The following is a 27928-nucleotide window of genomic DNA, read 5'->3' as shown; positions in this document are numbered from 1 at the left end:
TGATTTTAGAGAGAGAGGAAGGGAGAGAAACACTGATGTGAGAGGGAAACATAGATTGCTTGCTTCTCATACGTTCCCCAATCGGGTATCGAATCCACAACCTAGGTGTGTGCGCTGACTGCAATCACACCTGCAATCTTTTGGTGTATGGAGACGACATTCCAACCAACTGAGCCACCCAGTCAGGGCTTAGGTATTTTATATAAAATAAAAATGGATTGATATAAAATATAACTATAGAAAATATATAGTAGCATTATCTATTAGTGGAGACCATATGAAATTGATCCTTTTTAGGTTAAAAATGACTGAATACTAGAAATTTTACGTTTCAAACATCAAGTCTCTTCCAGGGTCTCATTTTATTTATTTTAAAATATAATATATGCAATGACTAATGTGACTTTAAATTACATAATTAAAAAACTATCATGGTAGCATTTGAAAAAAATTTTGTCCTGTCTAAAGTATACTGGCTTATATACTAGAATGTCAACAGTCTTGAACAAACACCCCAACAGGTAAAATATAATTGAGCCAGCTGCCAGGAATTAATTCCTGAAGATAGAAAAAATTTAGTGCAAAACAGAGTGTATGGTGTGTCTAGATACTATTATAAGAAAAATGAGGAAAAATCCAGTTAATTCTTTGATCTACAAGGTGTCAAACAACTGCTTTAACTGTTTTTCTGCTTTCTTAGACCCACTGAGAGACTCGTATAATCTGCCAAATAAACCTAAACAGGCATAAAGGACCTAAAAGTAACGAGGTCTTTAATGCAACATGGTAGTGTCAAATCTTAAGAGATGTGTTACAAAGTAAGAATTTACAGTTTCATCTTGATAAAAGTTTCTAAAAATATATTGAAAATCAGATCAGTTATATTACTCCCATTGTTCACACTGAACTCGTGATTTCGGTCATATGTGTAGACCTGAACCAGTTGTAGAGACCTGTTAAAGACTGGATTTTACAATTAGCACAGACACACCTCAGAACTACATCAATGGTATCATCTTAGCTCTCCTCTCTACTAAGTCTGTGAGGTATGTCCTGCCCCATTATGACCCGACTGCTTAAGTTCCCCTCCCACTTTTCATTCATCCTTCCATAATCATCTTTCTCCTTGATGGTTACTTGTCTCTGATTATACCTTCATTTCCAATCTCAAATGCTGGTTGCTTTAGTGGTCCTATTGATAAGGTAGAGAAAAGGTCAATTCATTTTTTTTTTGCTTATATATCATATCACTTTTATGAATGTATTAACTTATGGGATATTATGATTGGATACTTGGGATGTTATCAGATAAAATGATTGAGACAAGTACCTTCACCTTTCACATTTTTAGTGAAGTTAACTCAGTCAATATGTCCTCCTTAGTGGTAAACACAGATTCAGATCCCTTGCCTTTCATGAATCATCTTTTTGGGGGCCACTACATTTTGCTTAGTACTGCTCTTATGTTCCTTACCCCTTGGCTGAACAAGAGCAGCAAAAATTTAGTCAGTATTTAGCACTTTAAAATTGAGAAAACCATTCATTTTTCCTTCTTTCAATTCATTTAGCTGGTCAGTTGCCATCATTCTTTTGCTGACAGCAGCTTTTTAAAGAACATTAAGCACTACTTATATAACTAAATTGTGTCAACTTGGAAGATATGGCTTATTAGCCAAGAACTTCTTCATTTATAAATTAATAAATCTTTAATAATTTTTAGTAGTGTTGTATATATCTATTTGCATTGTAGGGAACTATTTGCCCTGACTCTCAGGACCCTCCAGTAGTTGCAAATTTGGGGTGGCATATGTAGAGTTGCAGTTTATTTTCAAGGAACATAGTAAAGCTAAGCTCAGATATAAGCATCAGGAAAAAAAATATTATTGTCTTTCTGGATGTGACTGAATAAATTTTAAATAAGTTATACTTTTTAAAAAGACTTTATTTACTTATTTTTAGAGAGATGGGAAAGGAAGGAGAAAGAGAGGGAGAGAAACATCTGCTAGAGAAACATCAATCGGTTACCTCCCACACACCCCCATCTGGGGATCTGGCCCACAAGCCAGGCATGTGCCCTGACTGGGAATCAAACCTATGACCTTCCAATTCACAGGCCAGCACTCAATCCACTGAGCCACAGCAGCCAGGACTGAAATACACTTTCATTCAGCAGGTTATGTAGTAGTTGTTCTAGGTTTCTTGGACTGTATTATCTGTTTCAATTATGTTATCTATACATTAGAATAAGTAAACATTATTTAGAATGTAATTTACTATTAGAATTGTATTTTCTTTGATTCATATGCTAATGTTGCATTTATAATGCTTAATGCAAAGAATTACACATGAAAACTAGATTCCAAATTTCATAATATACCTAATGAAATATTACTATTATTATAGATATAGCTTTAAGCTTTATTTCTGTAATTCCCTTTTAGAGTTTTATCTATACCTGATGTACTGCTATAAATAGATTAATGGATTTTCATGGAAATATAGAAGTAAATTTCTGTTAACCCATTTATGGAAATAAAAGTAGAATCTAAACATGAAACTTAATAATACAACCTTAGGTATTCTTACAAATACAAAATGTAATACTTACATTGCTTGAACTATACACATAATTTGTAAGTTTTCTTGGAAAGTTCAGGAGTTAAAGTGCAATTACTCTATGTGATTCCATAGCTACCTGGTATGTCTTTTTAAACTTCTGGAAATGAGTTTATTATAGCAATCAGTGAGCCACTTAATATATATGCAGACCTTCAAAAAGTAAAAAAAAATAGTTATTTGAAAAAATTATAAATCTAGTGAAATAGCCTTTGGGTTGTATGATATTTTCAGTCACTAGTCAATGATAAGGCAACTCAGCCTTTGAGGGGAAAATTCCAAGAATGAGAAAGATATTTAACCTACTCATTACTTCCTTCACACGTGGCTGTCCAGAAATGTGACAAAGATTCTGGGACATGTTAATTTTGCTGATTTAATATGCAGGTTATATCAATTGTAAATGAGAACATTGTTGATCTCTTTCATCTAGGGCATTTATATCTTAATCATAGCCACTCCCTTTAAGCTGGATTGCAAAATACCACTGAAATATAATCCCTGTGCCAGTCAATCATACAGCAAGCTGTGAGAAAAACATTGGTTGCTTCTTGAAAGCAACTTCGTTTTAAAATACGTATTTCTGCATTTAATTATTTAGTTTGCCAGAAACTACATAGTAATAGCATTCTCTTTGGCATCTGTCTTATGCAGAGTGTGGCAAAAGGAGGTTCACATTTGTCCACATGGAAAAATAATACAAGAAGAAACTCTCTTCATGTACTCACAACTGCAACCCTACTTTTGCCCCGCCCTGAATACATAAAACAGAGCTGGTATTTACTGCAAGTTCAAATTTATTGTAATTAATAGCACTTTGTAGAACTATTCAGTTTTTAAATGGTAGACAAAATATTGATGATTTCTTTAGGGATGACATACCAAAAGTGTTTAACAAATATATAAAATATTTGTCAGGTGAATATGTGCTTAACAGTTTATGAATTCTTTATCAGGTACTTTAAAAAAAATTCTCATCCAAGTACATGCACAATTCTCATCCAAGTACAGTTTATTTTTTTGAGACAGGGGAAGGGAAGGAAAGAGACAGGGAGAGAAATATTGTGTGAGAAACATTGATTGGTTTTCTCTCATTCATACCCTGAACAGGGATGGAACCTGCAACCTAGGCATGTGCCCTCACTGGGAATTGAACCTGTGACATTTTGGAGTATGAGACAATGCTCCAACCAACTGAGCTACACTAGCCAGGGCCTAACACTATTTTAAGTCTTCTTTTGCTCCCAAAAATATTCTCTTAAACTCAATTACAAGTAGCAAAATGAGATTTCTGAAGAAGCGTTTGTGCTGTGTTGAAGGAGGATGGTTAAAATTATTTTAGTTGAAAGAAATGGAATTTAGTTAAAAAGAGAACTCATCCAGAGGCCATTGGGACATCTCATAAAACTAAAAATGGGAAAAGAAAGAAAAATTGACACAAGAGGCATGGATCCAGTATGGACTCAGTTGACTAGGTGTGTTAAAAAGAAAGGAAATTAATTTAGCATGTTTTTTGTCAATTTCTCTTACATCAATATTTGAAAAGAGAATTTCTGGCTCATTTTTGAGAAAAAAAGTAAATGCCCTGCCCATTACCTGATCTGAACACCAAATACCTAGTGGAAAAATCTCATTTTTCTCTTTACTGTTACATGGCATGTATAGCATTTGTCTACACTCTAGGGGACAAAATAGAACCTCAGACCAGAGATTCTTGATTTGATTCTGAGAAGTTATTATGGTTTTTCTTAATTATTGTTTGTCAAGCACTGTTCTATGTCCTCCTTGACTTTGGGAAATGCTGGCAAGTTGTGAATCTAGGGTACATTGTGATTCATTTTCATAGTTGAAATTTTCCAAGTCAACAAGATTTTCTAACTAACTGCTATGCAACGGCCTTTTCAAAATAGAAAAAAAAAAATAAGGCAGGAAACAAACCTCTGCCCTGCAGGAGCTTTCAGTCTTGGTGAAGTAAACTTTATATACAAAGCAAAAAATAAATTGGCATGCAATCAAGGGCTGGACAGGGTAACAGACTAAATCACAGGTGAAACCCCCTGCCCACAAGAATGTTAATAATATGCCAGGATGTTTATATACAATCATCACAGGTAGTGTTTGTGTAGTTTGTATGCTCTGTGTCTATATAGCATCTCTGTTAATACTGAGTTATTCTAAGTTTCACAATTACTAAATTTTAAAAATATTTTGAGTAATGTGAAGTAACTGTAACAGGGGTTCTGGCAGAAGTAATGCCGTTGAGCATTGTTGGTAGGGTATGGGAATGTCTCCCATGAGATGGAGAGCAATTTGAACATTTCACCTAAAATGTCATATGGTGTGCTTGAGTGTGATATTGTTATGTTATGGAATTAAGTAATTATGATTTTGTAATAAAAGATTTTTATGTAATTAAAAGGGACGTTATTTGTGCCACATGCTGTACTTACATTATTGTTTCTTAATGAATTTTATATGCTACAATATTGGCCAGATTTATAAAGCTAATTTTGTACATTTACACACAAAAATTGTGTGGAATTGTTTTGCATATCTCTTTGCAGTGACTTGAGGTTTTTCTCTTTCTCAGTGCGTTTCATCCATACTGGTCTTGTTTCAGTATATGAACTTGACGAGCTTCTCATCTCACCCACAGGCCCCAGGAGTTGCTTCCTCTGCCATTGCTGCTCTAAGTTTTACTTAATTAGATAACCCTTCAGGCTTTGGTTTACATGTCCCCAGGGAAACCTTCCCCGATCCCTTACTCTAGATAAGTTTTCCGTTATATGCACCTTGCATTTCTCTTAGCATTTCATGGTACACATAACTCTACAAAATTTTTTAATGTCTGCATTTCTCCCCAGGCTGTATACTACGAGTAGTGTGGTTAAACATTCCACTCACAAACAGTACAAATTTTCAATAACTATTTTTGAATGAATATATAAATGTAAGAATTTTTTTACCTACTACAAAACTGAAGATCTGACTTTAAAAGACTGCTAGAAATCTTTTGTAATTAGCGTATCATGCATATGTACGAAATGCTTCCAAATCACATAAAATATAAAGTTTCTCCCTTCAACGGGCTATAGTATTTTCTTTTTAAATGTTTTTCTATGCATGTAATACAAAAGCCATTGTCTGAATTATTGAATATTTTATAATAGATCCTGAATTAAATCTTCCTTGAAGTTTCAAAGGAAACTTGTTCATATTCTTGGAAGATACTTGAGGTGGTATAATTAACATTTAAATATGTGTATTACTTTTCTTTTGAGGTTCATGTCTTTTTTTTTCTCCTTTTTTTTATTGATGTTTGAACACAGTTGTCTCCATTTTCCCACCACCACTTTCTCCCGCCCTACCCATGCCCACCCCCCACCCTCAATCTCACCTCGCCTTGGCTCCATCCATGGGTCCCTCATTCTGTTCATTTATGTTCCCTTCCCTTCTTTCCCACATCATTTCCCTCTCCCCTCCCCTCTGGTTACTGTCAGTTTGTTGTCAATTTCAATGTCTCTGGCTATATTTTGCTTGCCAGTTTGTTTTGTTAGTTAAGTTCCACTTATAGGTGAGATCATATGGTATTTTTCTTTCACCACTTGGCTTACTTCACTTAGTATAATAATGTCCAGTTCCATCCATGTTGTTGCGAGGGGTAGGAGCTCCTTCTTTCTTTCTGCTCCATAGTATTCCATTGTGTAAATGTACCATAGTTTATTGATCCACTCACTTACTGATGGGCACCTAGGCCGCTTCCAGTACTTGGCTATTATAAATTGTGCTGCTATGAATATTGGGGTGCATAGGTTCTTTTGAATTAGTGTTTCAGGATTCTTAGGGTATAAACCCAGCAGTGGAATTGTTGGATTAAAAGGCAATTCCATTTTTCATTTCTTGAGGAAATTCCATACTGTTTTCCACAGAGGCTGCACCAGACTGCATTCCCGCCAACAGTGCACTGGGGTATTACTTTGATGGTTTTTATTGCGGTGAATTAAAAACCCATCCTCCAACTTGCTTAAGTAAGAAAAATTTTTGTGTAATATAACAGTAAACCCCAAAGCAGGGCTAGTCTCAGTGGTGTTTGATATAGCAGCTCAGATGCATTATATGAGACCCAACCAAGTTCCTTCTTTCTCTGTACTTTGCTGTTCTTAGTAGGTTGGCTTTTAGCTTGGCTGGTTTCTCTCAGAGTTGAAACATAGCTGGAGCAGTCCTTTGGGCGACATTGACACACAATGTCCAGAGGAAAAAACAAGGAGCCATCTCTTAGTTTAAATTGTTTTAGAAGAACAGAATCTTCACTGGCAGCCCTCGCCTGCCAGCTAACTTCCCTGCGCATTATCATCAGTGGTCGGAATTGAATGCCTGCCTATTTTTGAACAACCATTGGCTAGGTAGGTGGAACTATCAGGCTTAACTGACACTAACTACCTGGGGGCTAACTAGTTGTAGTGATGTGATTTAATGGAGTTTTCACCCATGTATCAGTGGTAATTAATAGTTCTTTTTATAATTTGGTGGACTGATGATTGAGAACTCTAAGAGGCAAGCAACACTAGCCAGAAATGTTTTTCAGATAAGGTGTCCAACTTCCTACTCAAGATAACATGAAATAATTGTTGATTATTACTTTCATGAGGTGCTTAGGGTTTTTTTTGGCAGTACCTTTCTTTTTTTATTATTGCTAATACCTGTGCAAAATTTTAAGAAGTTACCTTTACCCACTACCATGTTAGGGGGTGAATGTGAAAGGCATTTGACTTTGTTTAGTCTGTGAATATGATCTGAATACTATTTCTTCTCCCTTGAGAAAGTAACTTCTTCCTATTTGATACTCAAGATAATTGAAAAATAAAGATTTCTAATTACAAACTTCTATTCTTCATTTGGGAAAGTGATACATATGTAGTCTCTAAAGCAGACATTTTAATGTATCAATCATAAGCAATGAAAAGTTCTCATTTCATAGAATAAGATTTAATTGAAGTACATTTTATGATTTTTTTCTTTCCTTGCTATAACCGAGTCTGTGGAAATGAAATGCTCTAAGTCTTGTTGAACCACTCAGCTAGTGATAGTCTTAACTGAGAAGTAAGTAGTAGTAACTAGTAGTAACTACTAGTAGAAGAGACTCTTAACATGAAGAAGTATACAGAAGAGTTTCCAAAGACATTTGCCATATATGCGTGAACTCCATGTAGATATTTTCTACAGAAGAATTTTAGTTCTTCCTTTCTTTTAGTTATATGACTTATTTTTCATGAAGGTCATAGAAATAAAAGTTTTCCTTATATAAATCTTTTACAAATTTTGTTAGAGATATATTTAAGAATTTCATGGTTTTTAATGCTATTGTATAAGGTATTGTTCTTATAATTTCTATGTCTATTTGCTCAATGCTAATATATGGAAATACAGTTTGGTTCTTATATATAACATTTGGATTCAATTACCACTGGGAAAACATGGGTTTTTATAAAGATCAACAAGTTAGTGGCATTTTAATAACAACAAAATCCTTTATAGCACGTATTGCACTTTGCATGCATTGCCTCATCTTATTTTCACAAGAAACTTATGAAGTAGATACTATTATATCCATTTTGCTGATTTAAAAAAAATCTGATTTACAGAGAAAATAATTATCTTGCCTAAAGCCACAGGGGGGATTTCAAAGGAAATAGCTAGGCTCCAGAGGGTGTTTGTAATCACTCTATGATACTATATCTCAACCCAAATCATTCAAAACAAACTTGATGCCTTTTAACTGACTACAGAGAAGGCCATAATGAAGGACAGTCCATTGCTGGTGATTTAATTCCATTGTGCTCTGTATCTATGGCTAAACACTGGAGAGGAATGTTATAAAGAAAAGAAAATGAGAGTCTGTGGATATTGCTAAGGTTTGAAAGTTCTTTTGGGCATTCAAAATTGCATTTAAAATGAACGTTGTATTCATTTTACGTTGTTGCTTGTCTCCATTATCATGTGCATATTACCACGCGTGTGTTTATTTTAAGGGAGGTATTAACCTCAGTTAACCCATTTCATTAAGAAGGTATTACTAATCACCATCATTCCCAGAAATGAAGGCTTTTTGGCAAGAAGTAGACATAACTGTGCCCAAACAGAATATCTAATGTGTATCTGCACTTCAGGTTGAATACAGATATGTTAAGACATGTGTAGAAGATAAAAAGAATTTCCCCTCAGGGTTGCTGCCCGGGTAACACCTGACTAGCACATAATTATTTACTCTGTGCATGGAGGAGTGAACCTCATTTACCTTCAGCTTGTTATTTACATTTCTTTACTATCAAGGATAGTCAGGTATTTAAATTCTCATCATGGTGGCATCATTTATCTGATGAGTTCACTTCACTCACTTCAGATTAATTGTCCTGGGCTTCCTTATAACATTTTAATGACATTAAGCACAAGCACAGACATATTCCCAATGAGGAAGTCATGTGAGAGTGATCAAAAAGATTTGAGTAATATTTGTCACAAGCATTAAAGGATTGTTTATAGAGTCTTCGCAAAATAACTTCTATTTTATACTTTAAACCCTTGGCCACTCATCCTCATTTTCTCTGTGTTACTGAATCAAACTAATATACAACTTTATTAAACATAAAGTCATGGCCTTTTGCTTCTAAGTTTGAGTGGCACCACTTGGTTGACTGATTTTAAAGCACAGCCATAGCCTTAAATTCTGAGTGACAGAAGCAGACTTATACAGTTCTCAGGGAAATGTGCTATCATCGTTTATAGTGACCTGTTATAAAACTCCTATTATTATTATTATTTTTTTTCAATTCTTGGAAGATGTACAGGAAATGCTTTCTTAACATGTCCCTGACTATTTTCCCGAGGCAGTCAGGGGATCTGGCTAACTGGTGGAAGGAACTGGAAATGTTCACCTGATTTTAATTTACGTGACAACTTGCTGAATGAATTACATGTGACAGGAGGGTTAGACTCATTTTGTATGATCCTAAGGAAATATAACTAGTGTAAATAGATGTAAACTTCAGGAATACATTTCTAAAAGCCATCATCAGATTATTCAAAGGTGAAAAGTTCCCTTGGGAAGTCAGGAAGAGAATGTTTTAAGAATAGCCAGCCATCATTATAGTAGTTACATAAAGAAGGGGATTGATCTTACCATTGGTGATTGAAGAGGATTAATAATGTTATTTTTAACTACGAATTCTGAGATTCTACATGGGTTCCTGGACAAAATCAAGAAAGGAATCTTCAAATTCCTACTCCATGTTTGTAAATATGTTTGTATCTGCAACCAATCTCAGAGGAAGCAGGTCCTTTTGTAAAAGACTACCTTTCTCTAGATTCAGCCTTTCCTACCTATTCTGCGGCTTTGGGACAGAGCCTGATAAAAGGCTCATCATGCCTATACCTACTGCCTGCCTGCTGCATCCTTACTTATAGGTCAAAGCCTTCCCAGGAGTTCCCTGTGTAGACAAGACTTCACAGAGGTGACACTTGGGAGATGAAAAGGTGCTCCTTGGGTACCTGGCAGGTGAAGGATAGGGAATGGAATGTGATAGAGATCAGTAAAGGCTGTGGGGCAGGTCAGTCTGCTGACAGGCTACACCATGAGGGACCTGGGGAACTGTGCTAAAGAGTGTGTATGTTAATGCGAAATTCAGCGTTGATTCTCACAAGTGTGTCTCAGTGGGGTGGTTACATACCGGCCGAGTTCTAGACGTTCTCTCCATCCAAGAACAGCACTGCTTTAAACTGGTGTTATACATTACAGTTCCATATATGCATTAATTTGAGAAAGGGGTCTCACCACCTCAAAGTGTTTCCTTCCCTTGCTCTGGCTAAATGCCTTGGAATCCCCTTATTTCTTCTTTTTCTCCCATTCTGCAACCAATTTATCAGTGAAGTCCATTAGTTCTGCGTTTGAAATAATATCCTGAATCCAGTGATATATTCTAATGTCCTCACTGTTACCATCCTAGTTCAAATCACCGTTCTCTCACATGAACTATTATTGCAAGGTCCCCTAACCAGTTTTCCTGTCTCTACTATCCTTCGCGCTACCCTCACCCCTCACCACAGTGTATTCTCCACAGAGTGAGCTTTTTAACAGAACCATTCCATTCCATTGATCACAACTCTGTAATAGCTTCCCTATAAACACAGAATAACATAAACAAAAGTTCTTATTGTGACCTGCTAGGTTATGACCTGGCTCACAGTTCTGAGCTCACCTTCCCCCCATCGCGGCTTGCTCGCTGCACACTGACCACACTGACCTTTCCATTCTTTCGCAAACTCACCAGGACAGCTTCCGATTCAGGACACTTGGATTAACATTCCCTTGTTTGTAATACTTTGCCCTCAAATATTTGCATGATTCCAGTCTTCACTTTGTTCATGTCTCTGCTTAGACGTCACCCTTGCAGAGAGGTGTCCCCTGATTATCTAACATGACTACAGCCTCACTCATTCTCTATCCCCTTACCTGACACTTTACATTTATGTATACATTTATTGATTGCTCACTGTCTTCCCTGAAGACAGTTGGGAGATGTAAAGCCAGGGAATATATCCTTAAAGTCAAAGAATATATCCTCAGTCCTGCTATATTTCTACAACCTAAAACAGTGCCTGAAACAAGTAGGTGCTCAATGAACATATATTAAATGGATGAAATTAGAAGTGTCTTATTAACAGTATGCTTGGCAGTCATGGTAACCATACAGTCTTCTTAACGCAGAGGAGTTTGAAGAGCCTGGTATATATTATGTGTCTGTGTGCTTTAGTATTTTTCATGTTATAATTTTTTTGTTTAAAAAATTTTTTTAATTAGTTTGCATTTAATGTTATTTTGTATTGGTTTCAGGTGTACAGTATAGTGGTTAGATAGTACTTTACAAAGTGTTCCCCCTGATATTTCCAGTACCCAACTGGCACCATACATAGTTATGGTATTATTGACTATATTTCCTATGCTGTACTTTACATCCATAACTATTTTGTAACTACCAATCTGTGCTTCTCAGTCCCCTCACTTTTCTCACCCAGTCCCCCAAATCCATCCCCGCTGGCAACCATCAGTTTGTTTTCTCTGTATGAGTGTCTGTTTTTGTTTTATTTGTTAATTTATATTGTTCTTTAGATTCCACACATAAATAAAATCATACAGCATTTATCTTTCTCTGACTTAATTTCACTTAACATAATACCCCCTAGGTCCATTAATGCTGTCACAAATAGTAAGATTTTGTTCCTTTTTATGGCTGAGTAATATTCCATTGTTTATGTATACCACTGTTCTTTATACATTCATCTATTGATGGGCAGTTGAGTTGTTTCCATTGCTTGTCTATTGTAAATAATGCTGCAAAAAACAAAGGGTGCATATATTCTTTCAAATTTGTGCTGTGGGTTTCTTCAGCTATATATACAGTAGTGGAATTTCTGGGTCATAAGGCAGTTCCATTTTTAATTTTTGGAGGAAACCCCATACTGATTTCCCCAGCGGAGGCACCAATCTGCATTCTTGTAAACAGTGCATGAAGTTTCCCTTTTCTTCACATCTTTGCCAACTCTTGATGTTTGTTAATTATTGATGACAGCCATTCTGACAAGTGTGAGATGATATTTCCTTGTGGCTTTAATTTGCATTTCTCTGATGATTAATGCTGTTGAGCATCTTATCATATGTCTATTAACCACCTGTATGTTCTCTTTGGAGAGGTGTCTGTTCAGTTCCTTTGCCCGTAATTGGATTGTTTGGTGGATTTTTTGTTTGTTTGATGTTGAGTTTTATAAGTTTTTTATAAATTTTAGATATTAACCACTTATCAGATGTATCATTGGAAAATATGTTCTTCCATTCAGTGAGCTGTCTTTTATTTTGTTGATGGTTTCCTTTGCTGTGCAAAAAACCTTTTAGTTTGATGTAGTTCCATTTGTTTGTTTTTGTTTTTTTCCATTATTGTTGTTGTTTTCCTTACCTGAGGTGATACATCAAAAATATTGCTAAGAGAAATGTCTGAGAATTTACTGCCTCTGTTTTCTTTTACCATTGTTATAATTTTGAGTCTCATATTTAAGTCTTTAATCCATTTTGAGTTTATTCTTGTGTATGGTGTTAGAAGGTGCTCTGGTTTCATTTTTGGAGGTGTCTGTCCAATTTTCCAACACCATTTATTGAATAGATTGTCTTTACCACAGTGTATACTCTTGTCTCCTTTGTCAAATATTAATTGACCATATAAGCATGAGTTTTTTTCTGAGCCTTCTATACTGTTTGTTTTGTATGCCTGTTTTTATGCCAGTACCATGCTGTTTTGATTACTATGAACTTGTAGTATAGTCTGATATCAGGTAGCATGATTCCTCCAACTTTGCTCTTTCTTCTCAAGATTGATATTTGCTATTCAGGGCTTTTTGTGGTTTTATATTAATTTTTGGAAATATTTGTTCTGGTTCTGTGGAATACACCATTGGTATCTTGATAGGAATTGTATTGAAACTATAGATTGCTTGGGTAGTATGGACATTTTAATGATGTTAATTCTTCCTATCCATGAACATGGTATATATTCCCACTTATTTGTATCTTCCTCAATTTCTGTTTTCAATGTCTTAGAATTTTCTGAGTACAGGTCTTTTACATCCTTGGTTAAATTTATTCCTAGGTATTTTTTGATGCAATTGTAAGAGACTGGTACATTTTTGAATGACATGGAAAAACTGTAGAAATGTTACTAATATTTGTAAGAATTAAATTAAATTACCAAATATTGTTGATTGTATAGCTGCTTTCAAAGGTGAAGCTGGCCTTGCTGATATTATAGCCTGGGAAGAGGCTGGTTCTGTATGCTTACAAGATGGCAATCATGATTTTAAAGGTCAACTATAAAGGGAGATAGACCATGTGCCGGATGTAAACTCATTGGTCTAAAAATATTTTTAAGGAATTTTTGGAAAACATGAAATTTTTACCACTAGTATCTTGAAAATCCTAAATATGCCTTTTACTATTATATTGTACTATGTAAATAGGATTTGATAGGCATAATATTTCTTCCCCTCTTCCTATGTAAAGAGCTATTACACATTTTATTAAAGGAGCAGGATGCTACGTAATTTCTGCCCACACTGCAACTTTGCTGTTCTCCACTGCCTGCCAAACCAGTCATGTCTAGCTGACAGGGAAGCTACTTTTAATGACTAACTCATATTTAAAATTCCTCCAGTTTCCCACCATTTGGTGAGTTCTTTTTTCTTCTCTAGTCACCTACCATCATTTTTACAATATGCCCTCATATGCTTGTTGGACAAAAGCAAGGACATTTCTTGCCAGAGTCCTTTATGTTCCTGGTCTTCAAAACTCTTGTCAAGTGATAAGCAAATTTTGTCTCAGCATGGAAATGCCAGTGTCATCCCTACTTAGATAGCTGTGTCATTTTAAATGTTGCAACAACACACTCAGTTCCTCTGTTTTATGACCTATCCTTTGCCAAGCTTCTGATTCATGTGTTCAAGAACCGTCAGTCTTCCCACAGAAAGAGATCTCCCAAAAAGGAGTTGCATTGCACTGCTATCCTGAACTAAACTGGACTGTGTAAACCATTAACGTGGTTTCCCACATTCTCTTAAATTCTTATTACTTCTCATTTTCCATTTCAAATGTGTGAATTCTTTTATTTAGTAAATTTTATAAAATTTTTTATTGTGTGGTGCTAAAAAATGCTATTAATCAGTAAATTTTCTTTGATATCCAAATAAGTTCATGGTTACAGTTTTGTTATGGGAGGGAGAAGTTGTTGTGTTTGTGAGTAACAAGTCATAGGTGCAGAATTCACCTAACGACTGTCACAGGCTGGGAAACGCCCTTTATCCTTCAAGTGCTGCCTCAGCTGTCACATTGTCTGTGAAGCCTTTCCTGTATGCATTTCTGTCCCTTTCCCAAACAACTTCATTACTCAATCCTCCATGTTTTCAGGTGATAGTACTTGGTAAATTTATTGTTTTCCCTATGGCACTATACTGATTTTATATTTTATGTTTATAAGTTTGTCAGTTTTAAAAAAAATTGTATTCTCAGTGTAAGAATATATTTGGCACACAACATAAGGTTCTTAAATAGAATTGAATTAAGAAAAGGACACAGAACAATCCTGCTGACCAGATCACACATCATGTGGCTCTGGTTATGTTCCAAGTTCAGTAATAGTTGAGGTCTGTCCAGAAATAACACATTTATATAAGTCAACCAATTGTCATATCATTAAAATATAGTTTTGGGACCCTTTACCATGAACTCAATAGTCATATAATAAAATTGTGATAGAGAAAAATTAATGGGGAAACTTCTAATCTGCTTGGAGTTCAGAGAAAGTAGATGATTCCCAAGTTTACAAGGCTTCGACCAAGCTTTGCCTCTGCCACAACAAAGAAAATACTTTAGTTTTAATAATATTTATTATTAAATGGCTTTATTATATATATATATATACACATACACATACCTATATGTGCATATATAATATATATATGAATGGTTTTTTCCTATGAATTATCACATGAGGGAATAACAATATAAATATAAATAACAATGTAAAGATACACCTACATTGAGGCCTGAGGGGCTGGGATATATCTATATAGTATTTATAATATTTATATTTGTATACTATATAAATATATTTTAATTTAACTCTTTAAAAGGGTACAAGTAGATCAAATTTGAGAATTCTGTAATAAGACTCATTTAAGCATGAATAGGCTATCATCATTTTCATGACTTATTTGTAATTTATTATTCTTTAGTGTAGTTAAAAACACTGATTTTTCAATGTATTTTTATATTTCATTGGATTTTTGAATAGCTTTGTCCCTTGGATTCCCACATTAAGATCAGTAATCTCAAACACATATCTAGGTTGACGTTTGACAGACTGGGCCATGTCTTAATCAGATAACAGTCTCTGCCTTGTGCCTAGCAGAAAAGACACTCATGCCATTTGACGCACAGGTATGCGGTGAAGGTAGCCTACTTCCACACACTTCTACTCAAACCACACTAGTTAGAGCCTGAATGGATGTTTCATAAAAACTTCCATTCCAGGAGAAAGTCTATAAAAACAAGGTGGAAGAACAACTCTATTCCAGTTGCTCAAATAAATGTTTTAAAAGTTCAAGATTGAACTAGCTGTAGCTTCTCTCTAATAAGCAACTGTCCTATGTTCAGTGGTCGGCCATGTCTGATGTACAATACACTAATCACAGCTCATTACAAAAGGTGATACAGTTCCTGGGAGGGGCGAGGCTTTGACACTTATTTACTCAAGTGTGACTACAGTGCTTATTATCAGAGACGCTGCCTCTAAAAGAGGACATACCTCTCAGGCATAATTGATAGTCCACACAGGTGGCATTTGAAGAGGCAACATTATAGGTTATGTTTGCTCTTTTGAACAGAATTTGTGACTGTCTAGGGATAAAGGTATAAGACCGAGCTTTTCATACATACATCTTTTCTGTCTGGGATAATGTAGTTAGTTTGCTATATGTAACTGAGTTAAGTTGTAAGAATGAAATAGCAGTTTAGACTCAGGAAGAATGTAAGCAGGGGCTACCTCTGTAAGAATATAGAAAATATTCTTTTTTCTACTAAAGAAACAAATGCTTTTCTTATTGACAAAATCTTAAGCCATGAAATGTTCAGTGGTTTGTAGCTGCCTCTCCATAACATTTTTTTCAATGGCCAGCTCATACAACAGGCCAAGTTATTTTCAATGCAAGCCCTTCACTCACTTTCCATGTGCCAGAAACAAATGTGCAGCCACTCTACGCATGGCAGATGGCTTTTTATTCTTCATGTCTTGGCAAAACTGTGACCTTCACAGAGAGGACTTTCTTACTCTTTCCAAGTATTTCCCTCACCTAACCCAATCCATAACCTTCTTATTTTTGATCATGGACATTTTATTCATCTTCATCCTCACTCTCATCACCACTTATAAGGATTTCTGTGTTTATTAGTTTTACCTGTCTCCCCTTTCATACAATAAGCACAGGACCATGCGTTTGCATTCGATTCATTGTGTGTCCAGTATTAGTACCTAAAACATGGTGCGTGTTCATGAAATAATTTTTTCTTGAGTGTTTAATAGTAACACTTATGTCTTAGAATTCTTTAGCTTTTGTATGCAAGTATTTTTTCTAGATCTAGGATCTAGACTGCATTTCTTTATTATTCATTCATTTATTCAAAGAATGACAAAATTCATATAAAGAATTATGTTAGATATTAGGGTTCAAAAGTAATACAATAATTTGTTATTTTTCTCAATGGTATGTTTTCTGACAATTCCCATTCCTATAGTTCTTCAGAAATTATGAGTTATCTCTACATGATTTTTTAAAAAATCCTTATAACCACCTTGAGAAGTGAGGGATATTATAATCCTAATTTAACACACAAAGGGTTCTTAGAATTAGACATTAAGATAACAGTCAGTATGTGACTAAACAAGGTTTGAACCCTTGGATTTCTGATGCTGAATTTTATTCTTTTATTTTAATTGTGCTGAGTGGTTAGTATGTAGGACCAATCTAACTGGTCTGAGCATTTTTGCACTAAAAACTAATAGATTTATATTCTCAATGTTTATGCATTTAGAGATCAGTTTATTAATTGATGTTGCAAATCAGGAACTGTGATTTTCATAAAGAAAAATATATGAATAACCTTGAAAGTAATTGTGTTAAACCACAGATAACTGAAGAAAATATACTTTATTATCAATTTTCAGGTCATCTGAAAAATTGTATATATATATTTAAATTACAATTGACATTCACTATTATTTTCTATTAGTGTCAGTGTACAGCATAGTGGTTAGATATTTATATAATTTACAAAGTGATCCCTCTGATAATTTTAGTACTCACCTGGCACCATACACAGTTATTACAATATGATTGACTATATTCCCTATGCTGTACTTTACATCCCTGAGACTATTTTGTAACTACCAATTTGTTCTGAAGAATTATATTTAAAGACCTAAGACAGAACAAAATGAAGCAAAACAAAGCAGTTAGCTCTGTGAAGGAAATAAACAGAATCACTCCCCGGTTCTTTACTTGTATGATGGACTTGGGCTAGTTTGGATCCTAACAAAGCCACAAAAGGTTTCTATTCTTCATTTTACAGACGAGAAGACTAAGTCTAGAATTTAACTAACTTATTGATCTTGGAAAAACCAGGATTAAACCCCATTGTTCTGTATTCACTTCCATCATAAAAACACAGTCAACAAGTTTGAACATATACCAATATTTTCCATTTAACTTTAAAAAGTTTGCTTTAATGGAGGAGTAAGTCTGAGTTGCCCTTTCCTTCTGCATTTATGTTTCCCATTTTTATTTTCATTTTACTTTATCAAGAAGAAAATAAAGCAAGACAAAGCAAACAACCCCTCTCCAAAAAACTAAACACTAAAGAATAAATTTATGTTTAATATTCTCTTTTAAACAGATGCAATACAAGGTACTATTAAAAAGCTTCATACTCAGAATAAATGAATAAATAATTGTCATGTGCAAATATAAACATATATGGTACTGTAGAAAGGTGATTTAAATATCATCAAAATAAAAAGTATTTTTCAAAATTCGAACCAGTTATACATTTAAGACATATATTTCTAACTTATTGTAGCAAAGTACTGAAAGTTTATTGCAAACTTAAGAGTGCTTTGAATTTCTGTTTATTTAGGGTCAACACCAGTTCCTTTGTAATTAGCTGATATCAGCATACTGGTCCTGCAAGTTTTTACTTCCAAACATTGAAATAAATATTGGGAAAACATATTTCAACTTCCATATGAAACAAAAGTCAGCATTCCAGGATATCAAACTAAGAATAGCCCATAGGCAAACAAAACTCACTTTAAAATTCTCTATGACCATGATAAAATCTCCTTTACTATGATGTGGTGTTATCATGATGTAATACATAATCATCAACCCCTGTAAATCTGACAGAATTTAATTTTTGCTTCCTGAAGAGCTCAGGGTACAACAATCAAATTAACAAAATTTGTTGGGGGGGGAAGATTTTGAAAATGGTAACATCACTTAGGTAAGAAGGTGGACATTGTCCTTGGGGACATTAGAAACTTGTTTGTTTGGGGTTGTGTGGCACTAGCTTTAACAGTTACTTTTGTTAGAGTCATGCAAACAGGTGTCAGTGACACAACTAAAATAAAATGAGTCCAGGACAAAGGGCATAAATGAATACTCTCCATGTGGCTCAGACTCAAGTGTAAGAACAACACATCACTCATTATTAAAACATGGATGCCTCATTGGAAACACTTTCTATTCATTTAATCTTCCTCATTTTGCTTAGAGGCACACTCATTTACCTGAACATTGAAACGAGGGAAACATTATTCCTCTTCTTGTCACACAGCGAGGCAACAAGTCAACAACACTCAAGGACTAAGGCCGTCCTTGACCCCACTGCCTCCGCCGCGGTTCAGGCCCTCACCGTCGTTCTCCGGGACCTTCAAAACGACCACTAAACCATCTTCCTGTCTGCACTTTGGCTCTAATTCCCATTCTCCTTCATTCCTCTGTATTATTCTATTTTCTCAGTCTGATTAAAATCTTTATTGGCTCTCGTCTCCTGCAGAGTCCATTCCTAGCTCTTTACTGGGGTTCTGAGATTGCCGGTGATCTGGTCCAGCCCGCCAGCCTTACTGTATCTTCTTTCCTGTACAGCAGAGCTGTGAGAGGCTTTCGGTTGGGGACATACTTTGGGAGACCATAAATTCTTTGAGGGCAAAAGCGTATTTTTATGTACATATTTTTATTTCCAGTGCTAGTTATTAGTAATGGATGTTATTTTACGGCACTAGTTTTTAATTTGGGTTTTGTTTAGTTTTTATTTGCTTTTCCCCCCACATACAATTTTTCTTTTTCATTTTCTATACTTGGAGAACTTTTATCACTCAAAGTTTTAATCATGGTGCCTTCTTGATAAAATCTTCCAACACTTGCAGCCCTCCAAAAAGTTAACTGTTTTCTCATACAGTTTTATTTTGGCACAGTTCACACTACACATTACATACTTGTTTTCATGTCTGTATCTCTATTTATAGTGTGGGTATCCTAGGGGCAAAGAATAAATCTTAAAATCATTATACCTCTAGGACAATAGAACTGTTCCGGAAACATTACTATAATGTGGTAGGTACTATTCTAAGGACTTTTTATTATCTAATTTAATGAATAAATTTTAAATAGATATTTGTTAAATAAAATTAATAACAAAAATGCTTCTAAATATCTAACTTGCAAGATGTTATATACTGAATCCCATTTGGGGATTCAGAAAATAAAGTAAATAAAAAAAAATTAAAGAAAATAAAGCAAATAATGCAACTTTTAAGTTGGAGAAAGATAATTTAAATGGCTTAAGATATTTTAGGGTGGGCAGGTAGTGCCTAAGTTGGAACAGGTAAGAATCAAGTGGAAATAAAATGTCTTCCTGGGGACTGGGGTCTTTTCAAGGACAGTTGAAGATTTGTGATTTGTGGGGAGGTACTAATAAAATGTGAAGAACTAGGATCAGGTCTTCAAAAGTAACATTGTGACTTTTAAAAGAAGTCATTAAGAAATTGTAAAAAGTATTAAATTCAAGAAGTATTCATATTAAGATCTTTTACCTTTACTCAAATAAAACTTATGAAATTATTATATAACTTTATTGCTAAAACTCCCACATTAAAATATGAATATATTATTTATTAATTAGCTTTTCTTTAATTGAGTCTTTGTATTTCATCCTTCATATTTGAAATTGCCAACATCAGACAGAATGAAGTGGGAAGATACCCCCACTTGAATGTCAGTCAACATCAGTAGCCACTTAACTAAAACTTACACTGCAATTGGCACGTGGGGGGAGAGTATGTAAATTACAACCTTGTGTTCTTTTCAATATCTAAGTATCCTGTTGTGATTTAGCAGTATGAACTATTTTTGTAGAGTGATAAAGCAAGTGAACACAGAGTAGAGCCATAATGAATATTATTTTGTCTTATTAGTGCTTACTGTTTGTTTCCTTCCATTATCACAGACCAGTTGAATTTTCAGAAGCTGATTACCCACGAGTTGAATATCAAAGACGACAATTTTGGGACCCTGTACGGCTAGCTATTTTCACATTGGTAATAGTAGCAATCATAGGAATTACAATTGGCATTGTTGCTCATTTTGTTGTGGAGGGTAAGTATCCAGGTCACATTTCTATTGCCTAAGAGCTCCATTACTTAATATCTTGAAATTCTCTGTTGTATAAAAAGTGCCATTTGCATGATATTAACATTTTAATTACTAATCTTTTACTGATGTTAAATTATAGTTTGTTCCGGTATTGAACCCTTTGTTACATATTTCTCTCCAGTGAAACTTGCAATATGGATAGAAACAGATAAAAGAAATACATATTTAAAAGGAGAAAGAATGAGATTATCTTCCCCGTAAAGACAAACCACATCATGTGCTGAGTGTAACATACTTTTCTCAAAATCAATACATTGAGTTGCCCCAAGAAATGCTAATGATATGAGAAAAGTTACCTAAAAAGTTATTTTTATTCTCTTATATATACTCATCTGTTAATTCCAAAGTTTCTGATATAGCATTTATCATTTGAAAAATGTTTTAAAATGAATAATTAATAAATCGAATTAAAGATTAGAATACTGAGCACAGTGTCATATAGAATATACTTAATAAATGTTGAATATTGAAATATTTATTTATTTATTTAATTTTTTGCTTTATGAGAAGCTAAGGTATTGGCGTTACTTGAAACAGTGCCTCATTTTTGAAATGCAAAAAGTCAGCATGTTAAATGCAGATAAATGCATTCTGTTTGCTGTAGTTTTAATATAAATCCTAAAGGTAATGTGATAAAGAATATGCTCAAGAGGTTGGCAGGATCTAGGTGAAGAAACACCTCTGTAGATCACTGCAGAGGGTTGAGACCCCTTATCTCAGGAAATAGAGGAAAATCAAGGCACTTTAGTTGGAGAAGCAGTGTGTTCAATTTTTTAATGGAAAAGATCATCCTGCCACTATTGTGGGAAATAGATTTAAGGAAGACAGAACTTGAAGCCAGTTAATAATTAGAAAGCTATTACCTTTTCTAGACAATAAAGGATGAGGAAATGAACTGGAACACTGCTGACAGCAGCATTTGTGAGTAGAAAATGGATTTTAAAACTCTGGGTGACAACATTGTCAGCCCTTGCTGTTTTATTAGGAAGAGAGCAAAGATTACACCCAAATTTCTTGTCCGGGTGATGAAGTAGATGGTAATGGTAGCATTTAAGATAGATTATCTAGGTAGGGGGACTTCTTCTTTTATAGAAAAGTCATTCGGTGTGGACAGACATTAGCTGGGTGACTGATCCTGAATTAAGGTTGTAGTTTTTCTAGATGGGTTAAACAGTTTGAGAATTATCAATCGGTTGCATCCATAGAACTTAGAAACTGCAAGACTGATTTGATATTGAAAATGAGGATGAAGCCAAGCTTTGGGTGACTGTGTGGATAATAGCAGTGTCCATGAAGACAGAAAATATAACTAGTAGAGCAGGTTTGAGTAGAGGAAGAGGTAAATAATTATTTCCCTTTGGAAATACATGATGTCTTTTGGATGTCCAATGAATAGTCTTTCAGGTCAGTTGTTACAGAACTGAAACTCATGGTAAAAATCTGGTCTAGAGATAAAAATATTGGAGTCATCGATTGTTAAACAGGAAGGTCTTTGAACTGAGGTGGTTCTAATACCTTGGTAGCCTATGTAAGCAAACCAAAACCTAAGCCAGAGACCATGCACTCTTATCTGAGAAAATAAAACTTAAAACCAACCAATCACAAACATGCTTTCTCCCATACAGCAACCACTTAAGTAAGCTATAGCCGAACAAATAATATCCTTGCCTTTATTCTGCATCTTCTCTATAAAAAATTTCCCTGAGTTACTGTCGATGGAGTGCTCCTAACTACTTTTGATTTGGCACTGCCCCATTAGAATTGATGTTTGTATAAGAAAATTAAAATTTTAAAGCTTGGTTTATTTTTTAACATCAAATCGTTGATGATTGAGGCTCTCTCAGTTAAGATCACTCAGAAGGACGTATTTAACATGACCAGGCCAAGGATAGAATATTGAGTGGCTCGGGATAAAAGTAGGGATAAAGAGTTCTTCATGGTAAATAAAAAGGAATGGCCAGGGAGGAAGGAAGAATATTAGAAGATGGCTTCCTAATGCTGAAGATGGAGTTTCAGGGAACATGGTTAAGGCTTCAAAGAAACTAAAAAAGAAAAAAAGAAAAAAAAAATCTGGCCATTTGATATTACAACTGTAGCCCTTGACAATGGCAGTTTCAGTGGTGTGTTGGTAGGAAATTCAGAGAATTGAAAAGTGAACAGGCAAAAAGAAAGTGAAAACAATAACTATAGCCTTCTATTGAAGTAAGCTTATCAGCAATATAGAAAAAAATCATAGCCTGTTCAATGTATCTTCAAAATACAGTTTAGCTATGATAGATCTATATTATAATTCTTTGAGAACTTGGTAATTTTTTGAACATTGATAATTTTATGTGACTTTCCACAATTGTTTTTAATATTTACTTTCCATTGTACATTGTATATCCAATTGTATGAAAAATTTGGTATGCAAAAACACTATAAATGAGGTATTATGAAAGTATATTCTTAGGCCTGAATTTTCTATTTTAGCTGAGTACAATGATGAAATTACAAAATATTTGAAAAAATCTTCACAATAATTTTTATACTAAGAAGAAATAAGCTGCACTATAGTAAGCCTACTTCCTGGGTTTACGGGACAAGGAACCGATTGTACTTAAGCATGGATGTTTTTGTTTATTTTTACCTTCCAGATGATAAGTCATTTTATTACCTTGCCTCTTTTCAAGTTACAAACATAAAATACAAAGAAAATTATGGAATAAAATCCTCAAAGTTGTTTACCCAAAGGAGTCGTCAGATTGAGAGAATGGTAAGCCAAATAGAAATTTTTTTAAGTTTATAAATGTGTTTTTGTGTCTCACTTTGAATGTGGTTGTCATAGGTACTTAGCTTCCCACGCCTCAATCTCTTTTTCTGTGAAATGAAGAGCATAGGGTATCTAGGCCATACAGTTATGAGGATTAAATAACTTGAGCAAAAGCATACATAGCAGCGCATTCTCTAGCTCCAAATTATTTATCCCTCTATACACTGAATCCCAAAAAGCACAGTCTTTGGTGAAGACTCTTGGTTAAGCGATTTATTAACCAAAGGCTTTCAGAAAAATCTTCTAAGAAAGTGAGGGCAACAGCAAAGGACAGAGTAAGAAGCTTGACGAAGATGTACTTTCAGAAGCGCAGGCTCAGACTGATTTCTGTGGGAGTCTGAAACCTAAATTATTGATGCATAAGAGAGTTGGTTCTGCCCAGAGGTAAGAGGATTGGGCTATTAGTGTTATAACAACAAGGGCTGCTCAGGGAAGGTGGAGAAAAAGCCACCAGACATCACAGAAAAAGATGCTCAGGTCAGACAAGGTCAGGCTTCAGGAGAAATATAGGTGTGAACTGTTTTCAGTCAAGACTTATAGAAGCTGGGGGATGGCTAGGAAACAAATATCTGCTAAAATTCCTCTTTTATCACAATTCATCATCACTTACGTACATTCAGTTTCTTAAGAAATTTCTTAAAAAGAAAAGCTTTATTTGCTTATATGTGATTTCAGTACCAGTCCCATTTACCTAGGCCTCCAGATCACCAAAGGCATGATCCTTTCTTTGCTTCTCTTATGTTTGTGGCTCCATTCATGACCTCATCCTTCCCCATACCAAATGGACACTTTTGGTAGAAAATAACAGAAAGCCAATTAGTGAGTCAAAGAAAGAAAGAATGAAACAGAGTGGTAGGTAAGGAGGGAGAGAGGGAGAGGAAAGAAGAAAGGAAAGAAAAGAGGGAGGGAGGGAGGGAGGGAGGAAGTAAAAAAGAAGGAAGGATGGATAAGACTGTTGGGAAAATCTAGAGATTCATCTGGCTTCAGGTATGGCTGAATTTGGAGGCTCAAATAACATCCTTAGTCTTTTAATTAAAAAAATTATCGTTTATGTGGCAGATAAGATAGCTAATAGCTACATGTCCCCAAGTTATTTGCTGAAGCAGAAAAAGACAATTTTTCATAATAGTCCTTGGAGGAAAGTATGGAAAACCAATCTATTTGGTCAAATTTGGAATACCTGCCCATCCCTAGAATAATCACTTTACCTAAGAGAATAAAACTGTTCTACCCATGTGAGAAATGAGAGGAGGGGGCAAATTCAGCTCCATATACAAGATGCAGGATGGCTTCTCTATAGGAAAGTAGGGGTCCTCTCAGCAGAAAAAAATGGGGAAATACTGACAGGTATACAGAAGCTCTTATTCCAAAATTTTCTTCGCCAACCCAGATTTCTCTGAACTCCAGGCTTGTAAGGTTCATTGTCTATATGATATTTTCACTTGAATCTCTCACAGGTACCTCAAAATGATCATATCTAAATCCAATTCTTGAAAGTTTCTTCCCCATCCCATTCTCTCGTTCCACCTTTTTTCCCCACGCAACAAATGACATCACTATTTGCCTAGTTGCTAGAATACCTCCGTTTCCCTTATCTTCATGTCTAATCCATTCACAAGTCATGTTTCTACTTCTAATTCACTCTCTCCATCCTAGATCTAACTAATATTTTTCTTCCTATAGGCAACTCACAGTAATAACTTCAGGCTCGCTCTAATATCTCGTCTACATAGCAACTGGAATTATCTTTTAAAAACACATTATAGTATTATTTTGTTTAAAATTTCATAAGTGGTTTCTGAATGTCCTTAGAATAAAATCCAAGCTCTTCTGTATCTATGAGTCTGTTTCTGTTTTGTTTGTTTATTTATTTTGTTCTTTAGATTCCACATGTAAGTGAAATCATGTGGTACTTGTCTTTCTCTATCTGACTTATTTCACTGAGCATAGTACTCTCCAGGTCCATCCATGCTGTCACAGATGGTAAGATTTCATTCTTTTTCATGGCCAGCTGGGTACTAGACTTATGGGGGGGTCACTTCATAAATTATGTAAATGTCTAGCTATTATCCTATACATCTGAAATGAATATAAAATAATATTGAATGTCAACTATAATTGACACATTAAAAAAAAGATTTCCTGGGGGACCAAAAAAAAAAAAAGACTCTAAGCTCCTCATGAAAGTCTCCAAGGACATGGATGTTTTGGCTCTAACAATTCCTCCAGCTTTTATACTCTCCTCCTGCTCACTGTTCTCTATCCATACTGATATTCTTTTGGAGTCTGCACATTCTGTTTCTTCCACCTGGAACATTGTCCCATAGCACTCCTCTTTGGTAGCTTGCTCCTTTTTTCCTCAGATATCACTTAAATGTCTCCTCCATGGAGAACCCCTCCCTGTTATAGACCCTCTGCCATTATTCCATGCCACTTCACTGTACTAGTTGCCTATTTATTTATTACTGTCTGTCTGTCCACCTCTGTAGTCTGTGAGTCCAGGGACCACAACTTTTTGTTCCCTGCTCTTTATCCAGTGTCGTCACAGTACCTGTAATATAGGAGGCTCCCGATCAATTGTGTTGAATAACAAATAGAAAAATGAAAAAGGAAAGGAGGTTGGGATTAGTGAGTCACAAAAGGATGCAAAAGCCAAAATTTTTTTCATCCTACTGTTGTTTCCTTACACTGTTGTTTAAGATTAACCATTAAGAATTCATAATTAATTAAAATGTTATTGTGCACCTACTTTGTGCAAGGCTGTGAAGAATGCCAGTCTGTATAATATATAGCTCCTTCCTTACTGGAGTCTAAAATATGGCTTATGTATGGAAGCTTATGCATGGAAAATCATGTAAACTAAAAGTGTAGATGATATGAGAACTAAAAAGATGATATAACAGTATGAGAGCTACTACAGTGCGGAAAATAATTGTCAAATATATGATTCAAATGATCAGTATTTTAGGAGATCAGAGGAAGGCAAAATACCTTTGAGCTAGCAGGAAGCTTTCTTGGAGAAAAAAGGGAAACGGGATTCGTTTTCTTGGTGTATTTGCCCTCTGCTGGTACATATTTCCCTGACAGTAACAGGAAACCTGCAGAATTTGCCTGACTTATTTTCATAGGTGGATCTGGAAAGGGATCCCCTACGTGGCATCCAGTAACTACTGAGCTTCCATGAGGACAATCTGCATGTAGTTCCCAGCCAGAGGGGAAGGTGCGAGCCCAGTCTTGCCCGAGAAAGTAACTGGGTGTCCTCTTAGACTGAGCCACACTTTGTTTCAAACATGTTATATCATTTTTTAATGCTGGAGTTCAAACCTAGAACTACAATTGGCATCTGATCTTAAGGAAAGCTTTTCTGTTTTACCATAAACTTACACACTGTTGTTTTAAATAGAATAATCTCCAATAAAATACTCTGTTCTTTATGGTTTGAATCATAAACAGGGAAGGATACAATTAATTTTTGTAATTTGGGCTAAATGTAATACTAGTGAGTTTTTATTAGAAAAATATAAACACGAGTTAAACATCTCCAGAAACTGCTTACAATAAGTAGGCATCTCGAGAGCAACAGTTCCCTTTGCCTCATTAAACTGAGAAGCAGCAGCGAGCGACCTCCTGAGAGGTTATCTTTTATGAGACTTGGAGTCAGGAAATAAAAGATGTATTGAGTCCTTCTTTAAGGGTTTCCTGCCCTGGGACTGCTCTGCCCCACCCACCCAAACATCTGTCGTCATGTATGTAAGTAACACAGGATTGTCAGTGTCACTTACTGGACTTAAGAACACAACATCCAGGGCCAGATTCCCTGGGTTCTTGTGCCAGAACCACTACTTTCTTTTGTTCTTGTTCCTCATGCTTTATAACTTTATGACAACTTTACAAGGTAATTATTGTATAATTCCCCTTTACAAGTGAGGACGCGTAGGCACAGAGACGCTAAATGATGGTTCTACAACCGCCTCCTAAGTAAGAGACAGCTTCACACGGTGACAATGTGCTTAACCAGTATGCTGTCACAACCTCAGACTTAGTTATGTTTTCCTCATGCCCCACATACATGTGCATTTTTGTTTGAATACTTTTCATTAATTGTTTTTAACTTTCAGTTACAGTTGACATTCAATATTA

The 27928-nt window shown here is 35.1% G+C and overlaps 1 protein-coding gene across 2 annotated transcripts in view; it reads left to right on the top strand.

Annotated features, from left to right (window-relative positions):
* LOC112320690 (transmembrane protease serine 11F) overlaps nt 1-27928 on the top strand; it is a 66955-nt gene that overhangs the window by 20372 nt on the left and 18655 nt on the right. For both annotated transcript variants that reach the window (XM_045185651.3, XM_045185649.3), the window contains exons 4-5: nt 20771-20919; nt 23613-23731. In XM_045185651.3, the coding sequence (XP_045041586.1) occupies nt 20771-20919; nt 23613-23731 (268 nt within the window). The remainder of the gene's footprint in view (nt 1-20770; nt 20920-23612; nt 23732-27928) is intronic.

Source organism: Desmodus rotundus, chromosome 4 (assembly GCF_022682495.2).
Source record: "Desmodus rotundus isolate HL8 chromosome 4, HLdesRot8A.1, whole genome shotgun sequence".
In the NCBI taxonomy this organism is placed as follows: Eukaryota; Metazoa; Chordata; class Mammalia; order Chiroptera; family Phyllostomidae; genus Desmodus; species Desmodus rotundus.
Note: the sequence above shows the minus strand (reverse complement) of the source record. Positions and strands in the feature narration are given on the sequence as shown.